This window comes from Crocodylus siamensis, chromosome 5 (genome assembly GCF_052110815.1).
Source record: "Crocodylus siamensis isolate JL-2025a chromosome 5, ASM5211081v1, whole genome shotgun sequence".
Lineage (NCBI taxonomy): Eukaryota > Metazoa > Chordata > Crocodylia > Crocodylidae > Crocodylus > Crocodylus siamensis.
The window spans coordinates 196,742,470-196,760,601 of NC_143399.1; the positions used below are offsets into that span (position 1 = coordinate 196,742,470).

The following is an 18,132-nucleotide window of genomic DNA, read 5'->3' on the forward strand; positions in this document are numbered from 1 at the left end:
TGTGGTTTTAATAGGCATCCCGACTACATGCTGAAATATAAACCATGAGAATGGCATGCATGGGTGCCCGAGAACTTTGTTTCCCTTGCTTTTGCTTTTCAGGTGTTTTTATGTGGCACGGAAATATGAACAGGTGTGGTGAAGCGTGAAGAGCCTTGTGGCACACAAAAGCAATTGCTTTCAGAGATATGGGGTTTCCTACAGAGGAGAGGGCACTCTTAGCATTAATTATGCTGCACATTTAACTCCATGGTGACTTAGCACCTAATCCTTTGTCAAACAGGCAGAACAGCTTGCGTGAAGGCACAATGCTGTTAGAACAGATGTAGAAATGCACAGGCAGCCAGCACGCTGTCGCTGAACATCAGGCTCACTGACTGAGAAGACCATCATGATAGGCAGGACTAATGGGCCTACACGTGGACCACTCGGATTGTGTGAGCTCTGCACTATTTTGCTCATTGCATTTGGGACGTTAAATGGAGGAAGGAAAAGGGAAAGAAAACTTAGTTTTCCAGTGAAACGGCTTCACAACTCTCAGTGCCAAGTGGCTAGTGGAGCCTGGCACAGAAAACCTGCTTTGGAAATGGCCTTTGTAGCTTATACACTCCTCGAAGCAATATCCCACCGTGGCAGCAGCGTGTCTACAAGCCCAGAGTTCGGAGGCTGTGGATGAAGCTCACAAGCCTGGACACCCAGGTGATCTGATACAGAATTCACTACTGCAGCAGATGAGAAACAGAAGGGCATACGGTGTCCTAAACACAGACCGGTTCTTAACTTAGCCCAAGTCTGAGAGCTGAAATTAGCCCAAGTCACAGAGCTGCCAAATTGTTCCTCAGGGCCTCAGTTACCGGATCTGACCTAAGTGCTAAGGAAGGAAAACTGCAACTGCTGACCGAGGAGGGCAGATGTTCAAAATCTGACAAGCGATTTGAGGTTTTTTAATATTTGGGTGCCCAGCTTGAGAAACCTTTAATGAGTTCTGAGTACCCAATTTCTGGAATTAAGGTCCGTTAAAATGCCTTAGATGGTACACTCAAAACTTGAGGTATCTCAGTCTTGTTATTTTGGAAATCTTGGCTTTGAATATATTCATAATAGCCTCTCAAAGTTTCCTAAAACAAGCCATAGACCTCCTGTCTCAGTGCCAAAACCCAAGTTAGATGTCTTAGCATCAAATCTATTCCACAACAATGAACACAGCAGGAGGACCCAGACACATTCCTATGCAGAGTCCTATGCAGACGGTAGTTGCAAGATATGAATTTGCTGAAACCTAGTGCTGCTGTGAACCCACCATCCCAGAAACTATGTTGACGTAGGGAAGAGGGTCTTCACATATAGGCTTGCTAACGTAGTGAGGAGGGCATTAAACTACATTCACCAGTGAGAGAAGAAAAAAGCCCAGGGTAAGTAAAGAGCCAGGGGACCTGGATAAAAATGTAGTAAGGGGAAGCAACAGCAGAAACCTAAAGTAATGTTCTTGGGAGAAGCAGAGGACGATGAGCGCTTATATACCACTGTGAGATGCACAGGGAACAACCAGGAAGAACTGGAGGACCTAGTACAAGCACAGCATAATGATCTCAGTGACATGGTGGGATAATTCACTGACTGGGGAATGGTCACAGAAGGGTACAGCTTGCTCATGAACGATAGATGGGAAAAATGGAGGAGGTGTTGCCTTGTATTTAAAAGCAACGCACATGTGTGCAAAGGGGCAGTAGGAAGTGGAAGGAGGCTTGTTGAAAGCCTCTGGGCAGAGGCGAGAGCAGCAGGGAGGATGTCATGGTAGGTGTCTGCTACAGGCCACCAAACCAAGAGGAGGAGGTGAATGAGGCCCTCTTTAAACAACTGATGGGAGCTTCCAAACTGCAGGACTTGGTTCTCATGGGAGACTTTAATTATTGGGACATCTGCTGGGAGGGAAACACAACAGTGCACAAGCAATCTGGCAGATTCCCAGGGTGTGCTTGGGATACATTTTTGATATAGGAGAACACAACAACTAGGCTGGGGTGGGGAGGGGGGTGAGCTCGTTTCAACTTGCTGCTTACAGCCAGATTAGGAAGAACCTTCTGGCTGTGAGGGAGGTCAAGGATTGGAACAGGCTACCGAGAGAAGTGAAATCTCCATCCCTGGAGATTTTCAAGAGTGGGTTGGCCAGATACTTGACTGGGATGGTCTAGTCAGGAAAGATAACCTTGTGAGATCCCTTCCACCCTTACTTTCCTACGATCAGTTAACTACCCTCGTACTTCAAGCAGGGATCCTTTCAAGTCAGGAGTTACAAATTAGCTAGACCATAAGCTCGTTAGGGTAGGGAGCCTATTTTTCTTCTGTTCTAATGTGTCCCCTAGCACAACGCTTCAAATCATGCCAACAAATAAGACCAACACAAACAGTACCAGAAGGAGGCTTGCAACTTCTTATTGTTTTTCCAGAGCTGTCAAACTAGAACCTAGCACGAACCACCAGATTCATTTCCAAAGGACTGACAACGATGAAAATAATTTGCAGACAACAAACCAAGGGAAGAACCATTTCATCTCCAAGCACCCAGCACTGGTTGGCTTATGAGCTGTTTGGCATTTGCTCCCCAGTTCACTCATAGTCCTTATGGCTCCTTTAAAGAATGAAACTGTAAGGAGAACAGGCTCCCTGCCAATTAGCTTTTATCTCCAGCTCACATTTTCTGGATAGATTAGATACCAAACCTATTTCACAGAAGACACAACATCCTTCCCATTGCATCATCAAATCAACATCTGTTGCTATAGCACCTTGCTGTTATTTCCTAGACAACCACAAATGTGCCAACAGGGCTCTCACTCACGACCCAGTCCAGGTCATTTTTAATATATATATTTTTAAAAGGGCAGAGGCTGGTGAATGAGAAGAAATGCTGGCAGAGCTCAAAGTTTTCCAGACACCTCAGGGCTCAATTCTGTAAAGCCCAAAGACTTGCTGTGAAGACGCAAGAGCTCTCACTAGCTGCTTTTCCCACCAGCAGTTCGGGGAGGAGATGCACACCACAGGGATGATACCAACAGATTAAAAAGAAACGAACCAGCAGCAATCACTGAAGTATGAACATTTTTCTAATTTGGTTCAGATCATTTTCACAAATATACAGATAAATGACCCTTCACAGGCACCATACTCTGTGGCTATTCTGCCTTCAACATGTGTCATACAAAATTAAATCAAGTAAAGTACATTTTAAAAGGTTCTAGGTTGCTGTCCTGGATCAACCTTAATGATAGATAAACACAATTAATTAAAAAATATATAATTTCTACACTGCATTATCTCAGAATCCCCATTATTTGTATGATTAATTATGTCATTGATCTTAATGGTTTATTTTTGTCTTTCATTTTTATCATTGGGAAGCATAATACTTTTCCCCCTTTCCTCCAGATGGTGCATTGTAATTAATGAAATAAATGTCTTGATGCAGTGCAGTGTAACCAAATGTTGCCCTTCAATCCTGAACCAATGGATCTCACTGTGTGTTATGGGGTCTACCTCTTAGAGAGGCAAACCAAAAATCTCTGCAAAGAGTTCAGAACTCATATCTGGATTTTGTGGGACATTCACTGTGCCGTGCCTGCATTCACTGTTAAATGCCTGTACTTCTATCAGGCTCTCACTGGGGTGCATAAAGCATTGTGACCTACCCGCTGCTGGCTGTCAGAGCCAGCTTTCTACCGCATTTACATAAAAGTAAAACTTGACATAACAAAATGTGAAATACAGTAGAGGTGCAAGTACCTACAACAACTAGCATGCCTTTAATGTGGGGAAGAGAAAGCAGAACGTGACTACAAGGCTGCACTCCCACCCACCCTGGTGCAATGAACTTGCTCCTCGGCCTCATCTAGAGAAGTGGAGTCAAGCCCCTTCCAAAGCTCACAGGAAGGTGCTTATGGAGCAGTCCCCAACTGAAGGGTCTGTGACTGTGCCAGCCCGCTACATTAGCCATGTATGAGAGGTTTCACCCTGGGCGCATCTACACAAGACATTTACTGTGAAGTTGCCTAATTAGTTCTGCAGTAAACATCTTTCCTATTAGGCTGCAGGAAACTAATAAACCCTGCAGCAGGTTAGCACTTTTGGTGTGCGGCAATGCATGTGTAGACACTAACGGGGCTGGCTGGGGCACAAGGATGCTTCAGTGTGGGGTTGCCTACTAGTTAGCTCCACACTGAAGCAGCCTTATGCCCTGGTCAGCCCCTCTGCAGCATGTTGAACTTGGTTGGAGCAGCTCTAGGCTGGCAGGCATGTCTAAACGTGGCACGGGGAAGCAATAAACTCCAGTGCAATATGTGCTGGAGTTTATTGCTGCGCATTAATATGTGCATGTAGATGCACCCTCTGAAGACTTGTGTGAAGACCTGTCACATGTTATTGCCCAGTTCTAATAATCTGACATGGTCTGCCTGGAGTGGACCTGGTTACTGATGTGGTATTACTCCACCAGCCCCTTCTACCTGGCATTTCCAATGTCAGCTGAGATGTCTCCCAATGGATTCACATTCATAAAAACACCACCCTTGCTATTTTTATTGCATTTATTTAACTAATGTATTCCTTCCTTAGAGGAAAGCAGATCGTTTTAACTACACTGCTACACCAACAGTGCACCTACAGTGCAAAGGCTATGCCTGTGAGAAGCCAAATCCCAGCTAGCCATCCACTGTTCTCAATTGACATTTATTTAAACTGGATGTGAAAGGCCCTCTGGTAGCTACCTGGGACCTTTCACTCATGCCCTCCCCAGGCAGCTGTGCACTTGACTGAATGTTTGGATACAAAAAAGGCCAGAACCCATTCAAGTTGGAGGGCCTAGGCTGGCATGACATACCCATACAAGATATTTAAAAGTACTGGTTTTGGAGGCTGGGCAACATCAGAGTTTCACAAGGCAGAAGGTACTCACCAGAGAGAAAGTCGCACCTGACAAATGGAGCAGCGGGGAATTTTTGTTTCATTTACAGTCATATTTAGAGTCACACAAGGAAAATCCAAACACAAGAATTAGCCTCCATGCAGCATGCCAAGAATAAATCCCCATAAGGGACTTATGGGTTGCCCCAGAGTCTGCACATGGGGTACAGACAGCACCGAATTTGGCCTTTGGTCTTCATGCTGTCTCTGCCTGGTAGGTTTTGGCAACTGATTGGAGGCTGCACCTTGTTTAAAGATGCTACAGTAACACTGAGGAAAGAACCAGGCACGTGAACCATATGTGAAAAATCGGACCGTACTCACCGTGTCACCCGTCCCAGGTTTTTCCATAACAACTGAAGGCAGCAGTAACCCCGTTGGAGAGGCTGGGTCTGGGTTATGTGCCCCGGTGCCTCCTTCCACCAAGGAAACCACGCCGTTGCAGTCCACCGAGCTGTTTCTCTTGCCAGTGTGTGTGTAGCTGGGTGTAGCCGGGTAAGACATGTGGCTTGCTTGACTCTGCATGCTTGGGCATCTCCCCAGCCTAGGAACTAAGAATGAGCCACGGTGGCTTTCGGTTTCCCCAGCAGTACTGATCTCGTCGTCGGCAAAATCTGTTTCAGAGCCGGTGTCTCTGCCTCGGAGTCGGAAACTGAATACGCTTCCATGGCTGGCTTTGCGCTTCAGCAAATTTGTACTGGGACCATAACTAATGCCAAGAAGAGTCTGGAAACCCCCAGAAGGGAAAAAGGGGAAAGAGAAGTAATATTTTGCAACACATTTTTGGGAGTGAGGAAGGTTTTGTGTTTCTTCAGCTATACTGGGAGACTAGCAAGTGCTGTTTTAAACCAAGTGGCTCACAGAAAGATTTGATTTAGATCTGTTAACCTGAGCAGCATTTAGAATTTGAATAATTGTTCCTACCCATGGGGTATTTTTTTAATACATCGCAGTTAAAGACATACTGCAACACAAAGGGTGAAGGCTGTGTACACCTAGCAGAAGGATACTTCCTTTGCTCCCACTCCTTCCTCATCTGATAAGCATGACAAGATGTGGGAAAGTAGTATGAGAAGCAGAAGACTGGGGCAGTTTGGGGAGGCCAACCCCAGTTTATAGTGCAATCAAACATCTTCACAGAGGGCTAGGGAATGAACTCTGGAGTGGGATGTCAAGAGATAAAGGAGAAAGGTGGGAGAAGAAATTACAGGGCAAATGTAGAGAAGAAAAGGGAAGAAGAAGAAGGAAAAGAAGAAGAAGAAGAAGAGGCGGACTTAAAAAAAAAGCAGAATAAAGAAAAATGACTTGATACCTTGTGGATTAAATACCCTGATGTAAGTGTATTGTTGGCATTTGCAATGGGCTCATCACCAAATACATGATGGTATCCTTGACAGCCATGGGTGGATCCAGGATTTACTAAAGGGGGCCATGGTGACAAGGTGCAGCTGGAGCACCTGGGCCAGTGGGGGACACCAAGTAGCTGAACAGGGAACAGAAAGGAGAGGGACCCACTTGCCACAGTTGCTGTCCACGGCTTACCTGGGAGCAGGGGGAGCCCCAGATCTGGTCCTTCCCTACTTCAGCTGGGGAGCTGAGTTCAAACAGGGTAACAGCACACAGATTCCTCCTTCCAGTGCCTGCACCCAGCCCAACACCCCCCATCCCCAGCCCCCTCCCTTATGTCCCCCGCTGCCTGAGAGTAGGTGCTGGGGAAAGGAACATGCATGCCACTGCTACTGTCCCCAGCCAAGCCCAGCACCCCACACAGCCAGTCCCCACAGACCCTGGCTGGCACAGAGCAGGAGCAGCTCTGGAGCGCTCCCTGTGTCTGTCAGCAAGGGACAATGGCAGCAGTGATGGGGGGTGTTCCTCCTCCCAGTGCCAGCTTCTGGCCAGCAAGTGACATGGCAGTGGTGGCAGGGAGCAGACGCAGGGTGAAGAACCTTGTGTCACCACATCCCACATCTGGAGTGGGGCAGGAGTGGCTCTGGGGATCCCCATACACCTGGGTCGGGGGGCAGCAGCACTGGCAGCAGAAGTGGGGTTTGATCCCCCCTGGATTCACTCCTATTAACAGCGACATAGGATTGGTGAAGATGATACCATAACATTAGCTACCAAGAATAGAAAGATGAGAGAGCATCAGCTGTGGTGAAGCCCAATCTTAAATGTTAAAAAAAAAAGAACCTGCCTCCCCCCCCAAACCTGAAATAAATTTAGTAAAATATGTAAAGATTTAAAGTCTTTCCCTTCTCTGCTGTCAGTAAAAGGAGATTAAATGGAGGAAGGGTATTTGAGTGGACATTAGGATTTCTTTTTCTCCATTTGTCAGCTTTAGCAGAGCATTTTATGATCCAAATGCTCACTGATAGGGATCAAAACTTTTCTGGATCACTCCCCAGTCAGACTATGATTTCACTTCCCCTAAACACAGCGTTAAATTGAGTGCTACCTGATTTATGCCAGTGCAATTAAGATGCTGTAGTACTAATAAGTGCATTACATAGGGTGACACCTCATTTTGACTGCTACCGATTGCTAACTGGTCAAAATTCCATTTCTGGGTTTCCATAATACAGTCACTGAATCTGATTCCTTATGGCAATGTGCTTACAGCAGCTCAGATATCATCTGTATGGTGATGACTCAGCCTTGATCCCTCCAACCATGCTAGGCATAGCCTTACAAAGAAGATTTACTATAAGCCTTGAAATGTTTCTTCTATGTTTCTCATGCATATAACATCCAGGGGCAAGAAAAGAAATCAAGAACTATTAATCTAAGAAATACACTGATAAATATGCAGCTCTGATTCAAGTTCATTCTGGAACCTGGAATCTTGAAACTCATTCAAAATAAAATAAAAGAGCAATTCTTCTATCATGAACAATGGCACACTTAGAAAAGAAACCCACTCACTTAATTAAACAACGACAAAACCTTTGGGATAATGAAAACTGGGTGGCATTTTTAGAAGACTGGCTTTATGTAAATTTTGAAATCTAGGAAGCCATTAATTTGTCACATCTACTTACATCACTTACATGTCTTCTCTGCACTTTTTATGGTTGCCAAATGTTCCTAAATTTACTGACAATAAAGCATTAAAAGACTGACATCATTATATGGCCTTTCACCACTAACAAATTAGTACTTTAAACTCTGCCCCTGTAAAGCATAGACAGTGCTAATATATGAAGCTGCTTATCATCAGTTGATGTTGCATTAGTTGCAGATTGATATTCACATCTCTCAGTAACATTTATATTTTTTGGAACAATACTCTTACCCCAGTTCTGTTTTTTTTTCTTTCCCTACAAGACAAAGTGAAAACAGTGCCAGAAAGTTTTTATTAGGTGACTAATGAAAGAATAGAAAAGGGCAATCTTTAAGGTTTTTCTTTGTATGTCAGAAAAAAAAAATAAAACAAATGCAACTTCTTTTATTAGCTTTGCAGGTTACTTATAAGAATATTACTAGCTCTGCTAAAGGCATGAATAATAGAGGTGAATTCATATTTTTTGACTGGTTTTTTTTCCACTGGAAAGGGAAATTCTGTATTTTTTTTTAAAAAATCCCTTAAAAACAGTTGGCAAAATACTTTGGAGGAGATTTTTTATAGATTCTCAAATTAAAGAGTTGATAAGTTTCTCCGTACCAGTTTAACATAGAACTTGCATGATCCAGGAATGATGGCCAGTGTTTAATCCTTGGTTTTTGCTGTAAAGTTTAATTACAGTACTCCCATTCAGAACCCAGATTGTCCATCAAAGCACAAAATGAAATAAATCACCACTGACATTTCCGATCATGGCTTACCATTCTTCTCTGATTGCCATCGTACTCAGGTTTGGGAACCTTTTGGTCTTCTCCACAATCTTCTGCCCCCGTTGACTTCTTTTTCTTTCTCCTATTTCTTCTTTCTTTGGCATTTTTAGATGCTAAAGGTGACATTTCCAATGAGCTAAGTGACAAGGAGTCGATTCCCTTAGCAGCCAGCGCCTGCAATAATGGAGAGAGCAGAGACCATTTGTGAGGACAGAAATCAAGCAAGCTGTAATGATCTGTTCCAGAATTGTTCCTTATTGATACGTTTCATTTTATATGGCAGTTAAAATATTTAAGGTGGCACTGGGTCACAATATTTAACTTTAAAACCACTCTACTTGGTTGGAACTTGTTTAATAAAAAACTATTAGCTTCCCTATTTCAGTGCTGGAAATTTTCTGTTTTCCTTGCCCAGTAACAGGCTCACCAGCAGGTAATTCAGGATAATGAGCTGCTAGGTCTAAGTGTGGGAGTGCTCATGTGTAAGCCATGTCTTCATCCAGGCAGTCTACTCCTTACTTAGGCTTTGGCAGAGGCAATACAGAAGAACAGTGTTTACTCAAGATCTAGATCTATTAGCATTCAACAGTTAGTGCAGTTGAATGAATGGACAATATGATGTACACACCTGGAGGTGCATACACACATACACCATGTCACCTGTATACCTGCCAACCAAAATCAGCCAAGGTAGTAGCATTTTAAGCCTATCAAGCCCTTAGCCATACTCCCGCAATCAAGGCTGAATGGGGGGAAGTGCCTACCATAGAGGGACCTCTTTAGCCTTTGCAGGCATATACTCGCAACACCCAGTAATTCAGCTGGCACATTTTAGAAGCACAATCTTATCCCCAGCAGTGGTAGAGCTAACTCTGATTAGGGATCAGAGGCGATGAATACATACCCTGGGCATGAAAGGAGATAAGATGAACTGTACCATGCCATGTGCCTCAGCACCATGTGCTCTACACCAGCTACTTCACAGAACCACTGTGCAAAAGTATGGCAACAAAAGAGCTGCTGGAAGCCCCAGCAGAAGCCAAATCTGCAAGTCTGGCAACATTACGCGATGGTCTTGAAAAGCAAGGGGCTAGCCAGGAAAGAAGAAATCAACACCTTGGAAAAGATTCTGCCACCCAATGTTAACATGGGTGAAAACAGCCAAGCATTTGCAGCAGTGTAAAACTGGGAGATGTGCCACTCCATAAAGGTGGATAGAGATTTGAAAAGAAACAGTCCATCTTCAGGATGCCAGTCTATTAGAAGGGGCTACTTCCATTTAATGTCTGCCTTTGACTCTTTTCTCAGCCAGAGCAGAGAAGGGGCTAATATAACAAATGACAAAATCCTACAGGTTCTCAAGCACAGAACAAACGCACGAATCCTCCTCATTATTGTCTGCAAGACACCAGCATCTAACAAACAGCCAGCTCTGAGAAACTGAATATTCCCTCCTCCCACAGGCATCAGTTCAAGTAATGCAGGGAAAGTGCAGCTACTTAAGAGTCATAAAAGGAATCAATCATGTATTTCAAAGAGTGCGGGCAGCTCCCTTTATCCTCCATCAAATGGAGAGTTCAGCACAGCAGCAAAACTTAATTCCCCTGAGATATATCTGCCATGAACAAACTGCTTACAGAGGAGAAGCAGATTTCATACTCTGGTCTGGGCCATTATTCTAATAGACCATTGGGTTTTTGCATCAGTTGATTTTATTGCTATGCTGAGGTACTTTTCAAAGTCTGCTGGTGTTCAGTTTGGGCTTAGGACTGTGTTAAACCAATTATACAAGCTGACAGAAAGACTCCAAGCAGGCCTATCAATTCTAACTGTGTTCTCTTTTTATTATCTAGCATAGTCATGGGTTTGAAGTGTTTCAGTTTTCCTTTGTGCTTGCCATCGTATTTTCGTTATCTAGAAAAGAGTATAGACAGTACTATAAAGGTTATCTGACACTTCCTATTATACAATGCTATTTTCATTCCCCTATAGCTTTGCCTAACTGTTAACTATTTGGGCTGAAACTTTCCATCCTGGGTATCTTTTTCAAGCTGAAGTATTAGAAAATTTCATCTGAAATCATTTGAGAATGAGGCTGGGGAAACATTACATTGTTTTGCTCATGTTAAAAAAGTTGGCAACTTTTTCTTTATAAAGCTCTGGCACTCCCATTCTTTGGAGCAGGGACTGAAATCTGCCCAGGGAGAATGGTCTGAGGGGTTTTTTTTGTTTTAGGGGTTTTTTTTTTGTTTGGTTATTCATTTATTTTTTTTGCTATTTCCATTAAAATCAACCAAACTTTGGTCAAGCCACAAGCCTTTGAAAACATCACAGCTTGCACATGCTCTTTAGAGACTTCCGAGAGCTTGGCAGTTTAAATCCTCATGGATGACATCCATACTACACCTGCTCACAGCCAAAGCAGAGCAGGCCTTTCCCTGCAAGTGTAGCTCTGAGTTGGTGTGCGCTAGAGCCAGGATCAGGGAACCTGTCTCTCCTGCGCCTTCAATGACTTCCTTGCCAGGCTTAAAAATATGGAAGAGGAAATAGCCAGATTTGAAAGGGATTAAAAAAAGACAGGGATTGGAAAGCGTGCAGTACAATAAAGAACCTGGGATGGGGAAGAGTAGGACTTAGGGGTGAATGAAGGGTGCAACAGGGAACCCGAGCCCTGTTACTAATGAAGGAAAGAAAGATCAAGGAAAAGGGAGAGGCTAGACTTGGTAGCTAGACTTTTGCTGCCCAGAAGGGCAGAGCACTTGGTTGCATAAAGTGTGCTCGTGAGCAGAGCGGGGCAGAGCTGCCCAGACCAGGAAGGGAAAGGTTGCTCTCTCTGGACAGATCCTGCTACACAGAGACAATGAATACGCCCTAAAGACAGGGTTGCCAACCCAAGATATTTTTTCTTTACCAACAATCTATTTTTTCCTGACAAACAAATTTGTAGGTTTTTACTGACATATGCAAATGCAGCCCTTCTGCCTCACCCTTAGAAGGCAGTAACAAGGGCTGGATTCAAATGTAGGGGTTTAGCACCAACTGTCTAAGCCCCTGCCCAGAATAACGTTTTACTTGACTGGAGCAATCACTCTACACCAGGCTGCCCCAACCCCAGGGGTTCCCCACTCACCCCATACCTTGCTACCCATGATTATGCCCTGCACTGTGTTGTCCACCCCTTCCCCAGCCCCGCCCCCACAACCAAACGCCTGCTGGCCTCACTCACCCCATCCCTGAATGGACCCCCATCTTCTGCCTCTACCCCTTCCAGCTCTGCAGCTCCCCCCAGGCTCCACTACCCCTCTCCCTGTCTCAACTGGTGGCTCAGTGCCATGCTCAGTGTCCAGGTGAGCAGCCACTACAGGAAGTGGATAGCTCGCACACAGTGGCAGGGGAAACGGAGGGGACTGTGGAGACTCCCAAGGGTCACAAAGCCCTGACAGAGCTCTCTGAGCTATGCTCCCACTCAGAAACAAGGCGGTGCTGCGCCACTGTCTTTATCAACACTTGCATCCAGGCTCAATCAAACTCTTGGCTTCTTAGGTTTTTGCTTTGTTTTTACAGACAGCTCAATTTTGATTGATTGATTTTAGCAGACTTTACGGAAGGGCATTTTTAGCCTTGCTTTTTTACGGACTGTCTATAAATTTACAGACAGCCTGAAGGGCTAGACTTGGCTGTTACCAGCAAGTGAGGGGATGGCACCTCTGTGAACCAGAGTGTTTTCATGTGAGGTTTGTTCACCTTTTTGTTTCTTCCTTTTGGGCAAGGCATGGTCCCGGACTTCGAAGCCTGGCTGCAAGGCTTGGGACAGCTTGTTGGGGGAGTAGTGAGGCTGCTGAAGGCTCAGGGAAGGAGTGCAATCCCTGATCCTGTTTGTGGGCTGCTGAAGACCCACCAAGGGCTGCAAGCCCCATTAAAAGTAATTAGTGGATAGGGAGGAAGTGGGATCATTCTGGATAAACTTAGAGGGGAGGCTAAAAAAATGATACTAGCCAGGCAGGTGCCAAAACCTCTGTATGCTACATCAACCTATACTCCCTGGACTGGTTGAAGGCTACCAGTGTAGAGGAGCCCCTTGAGGCCCTGCTGGACTCGCACAAAGCTTCTTAAGACCTTGATGGACTGAATTGTACAGATCTTGGAGCGAGCTGGGTAAGCAGATAAGCCTGAGTGTCTGGCTTAATTAATAGATTTGAGAAACCAACCAGTAGCTGCCTGGACTGGTTTATCTCGTGGCTGGACTAGATGCAAGATAGCCTAGTGATGAGCATGGTGGGGAGAGGCACCTGAGTGTCAACCTGGCATAACTAAGGGCTGAATCCTAAATTGTAAGGCTATAAGAACAAGAGCGACACACGAGTCCAGGGAGGACACAAAGTGGGAAAGCAGGCTGAGACTGACCGTTGAAGGGTATCAAACTCTGGGGTGTAACACCAAACCTGCTACAGAAGGGATGGACAGAGGAGATTAGGGGGAATGGGCTGAAAAGTCCTTGCCAACTACTGTACACCTCTCTAGAGAGTCTGGAAGGGAACCAAAGATCCCCGAGCTGCACTCAGCTTCCGCCATTCACAACGATCTTGATGATCGTTGTGGACTCGATCGGGCTGGACTCAATGATCTCCCGAGGTCCCTTCCAGCCCTGATGTCTATGAAAAGTCTATGTCTATGTCTATGAAATCTGTAAATCCTTATGGGCGAATTGTCTCATTCCCCCCTAAAGCTGATCCATGCAGAGGATGCAAGTGTCTGCTGCTGTCAGTGATTCCATTTTCCCATGTCACAGAGACCAGTGCAATGGATCTACAGCCTCCCACCCAGATGACAAATCCTAGTAACACTGGTGGGACACCAGCGGGAAACAGGTGTTTTTCTGGTGTGCTCTTTTTTGCAAACCTGGGAAATTATACACGGACAACAACTGTTTTAATAGACCATGATTAAAGCTTCAAAAAGTCAGGTAAGGGCAGCAGCAAGGTTACTTGGGCAACTGTAATTTACTGCCCCTGTGCATTTTTGCACAAGGATGTGTTATTTTCCCACTTGAGCACTGCCTCTTTCACTGCACAAGGGGGACCAGCCTGTGGATACAGCAGGTTTGTATGATGAGAGTGTTGCCTGTAGGAAACCTATAGGTCTCATGGATTGCAAAGGTGAGAGCTGTGTAAAGTGTGATGTCAGGGGAACAGTGGCCTGTTCAACCCCAGACCTCCCACAAAGTCCTAAGTCAGTGTTACTTTACTGCCAGCCCCCTTGCTGGATCTGTCCCAAAGAGCTATGTTGGCCAGGCCAGGAAGCTCCTCATGGGTTCAGAAATTTGGTGGCAGGGAAGCGGTCCCAGAGCCACAGCAACTAATGTTCCCACCACTGCCAAATGTCTGGTCCTTGTGGGGAGTGCTATGGTCTGGATGACATGGGTCCAGTGCACCAGATCATGCCAGTTTGCTGTTGCTCTGTGGCCAGATCTGTCATTTGGGGTTGGGCTGGTATGCAGCATCATACCGGAGCACCTACGGACTGACCCTGTGAGCCGACCCCTTGCAGGATTTGGACCAGAGACTGGCCTTGTGCCACTCATCAGGCCAGTGGGGCTGGAGAGGTTGAGCACCACGGTTCTAGGTAATGACACACAAACCACTGCAGCTGAACTGCTCAGCGCCAGTGACCAACTGGGTGCTCCTCATTTACTCTGTCGAGCATCCAATTTGCTGAGTACTTTCAGCTGCAAACGAAGGCAGGGAAAGCTGGGCTTTGAATGTATGAAGTGTTACAATGGTAAGTACTCTGAAAAGCCAGGTCCTAAGTATCTCCAAGCTGAGTATCCAAAATGAACACATACGGTTGCCCATTATATTTCTGTGCCTCTCTTTTCTTTCTGTAAAATGGCAGTAATAACACCTGCTCATCTCACAGCAGATATTAGAGAAGAAATTAATACTACTTGTGAAGCCCTCGGAGTTGGTAGCAATGAACTCTATTGAAAAGTTTGTGACAAAATATCTTCTGGGACCACACAATAAGCAACAAGAAGCCAAAGAGCTGATCTTTAACTGTGCACTGAATGAGGCAGGACTGAAAATAGGAGGAGATCAGTCTGTACCATAATGCAGACTAATAAGGAGGCTGAATTGGATTGCAGCCTCACCTTTGGCATCTCCTGACATTAAATATTTGTTTTTCAACCTTAATAATGTTTCTTTAATATATTTGTGTCTGCACTACACACACATATGCATGCTTGCATATATATCCAGGCCTGTTTGGTTTGTCAAAGTTATGAGGTATTAAAAATAGAGTATTAAAATGTGAAGTGTTGAGTAAACATAATAAAAGACAGTGCTACCAGCCCTACATCTTATCAGGGAAAACTCTATTCAAGTCAGTTGTGCTAAGATGGGTGTAAGACAGAACCTGGTCCATATTCCTATGGGGATAATTCACATCGTTCAGGGCACCTGAATGAGAACTAAGTGCCACCTATCTTTTATATAAGTCCTTAAGATGAAGGTTAAGAAGGACTTACATGTGCCCAGGCCTTTGCTAATTCACTGCACAGGGATGAAAAGCTTTAGTGTGCAAATAAAAAAAAATTATATTTATTTCCAATAATATCAGTGGGTTTTGAACTAGGCCTCTAAAACCTTTGTACCAAAAAAGAAACACTCCCACAAAAAACAACCATTAAGTATGTGAGATCAAATTGCATATAAGGTTTCTGGCAGAAGTTTGTTTTCTCTGAATTGCTGTGCTAGGAATGCAGATCTACATTACTTCTGCTTAATATTCTTATAGTCCTTTTTATTCACAGGAACTAAAACGTTCCCCCTGACTCTGGCATGTTGTATTCTACCCCACCGAAGCCAAAGGCAAATTAAATCAGCGCTGTTAGAGCTCTAGTGTCATAACCATGGTTTGGTTTCTCTGCACAACTCCATCTTATAGCGATATGTTAAACCTGGTTCTGTTTTATGCAGGGCTTCACCTCAAATTGTGCCCGTTTAACTGTCTATACTATGGGATTTTACCTGGAGGGGTGCAAAATTGCAAAGTTTACATATTGTCTCATTTGTCAAACAACAGGCAGTTAATGCTAGTTTGAAGCTGTAAGATTAATAAAGCAAAGAAGAAAAGAGTGTTAATTCACACGGTCAAAGAAAAGGGCTGCTACTTCAAGCCAGGTCTTCACACAGTTTTGGTACTTGGGTAATTTCTTTAGTTGGGGGGGAGGCATGCATTTTTTTACCGTAACACTTGTATCAGTACACACCTCAATACGGATACAATTATACCAGTATAAAAGTTTATACAGTATGTAGTATACCCATCTAATTATGCCCACATGTTCTGCTTTAACAACAGTGACATAGCCAAAGCAGTATAACATTATTGCGTTAGCAAGACCCTTGTTGGCAAAGCCATTCCTTTTTTCCAAGATCAACTCTAAAGCAGACTACAGAGAGCTTCTGCTTCTAACAGAGGCCTTATTTCACCGGCCAGGCATGTTTAGAATAAAGAAAATGGCACTCCTGGTGCGCTACATGATCAAGTTCTCTCAGACCAAGCACATAATGGTTCACAGACCTCTTGCTCTTTCTTTAGCATTTCCATGGCTTCCCGAAACTTCCTTTCCTTTTCCTCTGTTTCAGCAATAGTAGCTTGGTTCTGCTCTTCATAAGCCATGGCTACTACAGCCAGGATCAAGTTGACCAGATAAAATGAGCCCAGGAAGATGACCAGCATAAAAAAGAGCATGTAGATCTTCCCAGCAGATCTCAGGGTCTGTAAGCACAAAAGTAAACAGTCTGACACATACTGAAGAACTGTAAGTCTATAAAATGCTTTGAAAGATTTACATAAAAATGCTATTGAATTAGATATTTGTTGACAGCTTGACTAGGATCCAGCTTGCTATAAAAACAAGCCCATTAAAAGAAGTCAGACTTTCACCAAGAAACAGGTAACATTTAATCAAACCAGCTTTATGTCACGTAGCAAGATGCATTTTTAAAATGAAAATCCACCCTTATCTTCATAAATATTATATCCAAGTTTGCCTGGTATCAGATAAACTTGTAATTGATTGCAGTGCAAGCTTCCTTTACTCGTGTCAACATACTGTGGTCCCGCCACCTCGCTATAAATAATATCAAGTTCTGGGGGGGAGCTGGTAAAAGAGATGATTGCCCAAACTCTCTATTGGCTGTCTAAATTCAGCCTTCTCAATTTGTATGTGCAGCCCTGCACCCATGAAGTGAATGACATGCTATTTAATTCCAAAACAGTGTTCATTTTTTCTGAAAGAAAAATAAATTGGGTACATGGCAGTACAAGGAATTTAAGTACTGGATATATTCAGAAAGCCTGTACAGGCTGGTCTCAGGGGGTACACCTTTCCTTATGTCCTTGCCGACCTACTTCGGTCCTGACCTGAAGAAAGAAATCTTCAGTGGGAGGCAAACCCGTGTGGACATCCAAACATAAGCATGCAACTCAGTGCCTATTCAGTGCTTATTTTTTGCATGCAATGCCAAAAAAAAGCAGGCAGTGCATGTGGCAGCAGCATGCGCCACCCAAAAGCAGAGCCTAGCTGGCTGGAAATCACACTCAGGCTGCTGGCCAGGCTTTCTGCCATGGCTGCAACCCAGGGAGGCCCCCAGGACTCCAGGTAAGGCTGTTGGGGCCAGCAACCGTGCTGGTCCCAGCCTCCCCTACCCCACACAAGGTAACCTGCCATGTGCCAGAGGACGTGTGGCACGGGTGTTCCCTGGAGACAACTAGCAGTGGCACAAGGTGTGATTTCATGGTCTGCACTTATCTGGATGCACCCACTATTGCTATGCATGAAAACTGCAAACAAATTTGTCAGCACTATGCCCATAGAGACCAGGCTTCTGGAATGAAACATCTGATTTGGGCAGAATGCTTCTCACTACATGGATGCAACCAGTCCCCACATCCATTTACAGCTCGTTCATTGCTATGACTGGCAAGAAATATGCAAAGTGCAGCAATGACTTTTGTAATAATATGGAAATCATTTCACTTTGAGATAGACTGGAAACACTGCTTCAGTTTACACTGGCCGGTGAACAACCAGAGAGGGTGACATTTTTCAGAAATAACTGACCTTATTCAGATTCAAGCATGTCAATTAGTGAAAGACTTTTTTGCCCACCATCAATCTCCTCCTGAGACATTCAGTAGGAGAATGGGCATAATCCACTATTTAGAAGGAATTTCATTGAAGCAATTGATGGCTCCTGACCAGAATGCACAGAAGGGAGTCATTCATTCTCTATCTGAAGACCAACAACTTGTATTTCTTTAACTCTGACCATCGAG

General features: G+C 44.5%; 1 protein-coding gene across 1 annotated transcript in view; it reads right to left on the reverse strand.

The window, feature by feature from the left end:
* The window catches only part of SCN5A (sodium voltage-gated channel alpha subunit 5), a 317,379-nt gene that overhangs the window by 161,153 nt on the left and 138,094 nt on the right, over window positions 1–18,132 (reverse strand). The window contains exons 10-12 of the mRNA XM_090047773.1: window positions 16,372–16,569; window positions 8,779–8,961; window positions 5,281–5,682 (exon numbers count right to left, since the gene is read on the reverse strand). Coding sequence (XP_089903899.1) covers window positions 5,281–5,682; window positions 8,779–8,961; window positions 16,372–16,569 — 783 coding nt within the window. The remainder of the gene's footprint in view (window positions 1–5,280; window positions 5,683–8,778; window positions 8,962–16,371; window positions 16,570–18,132) is intronic.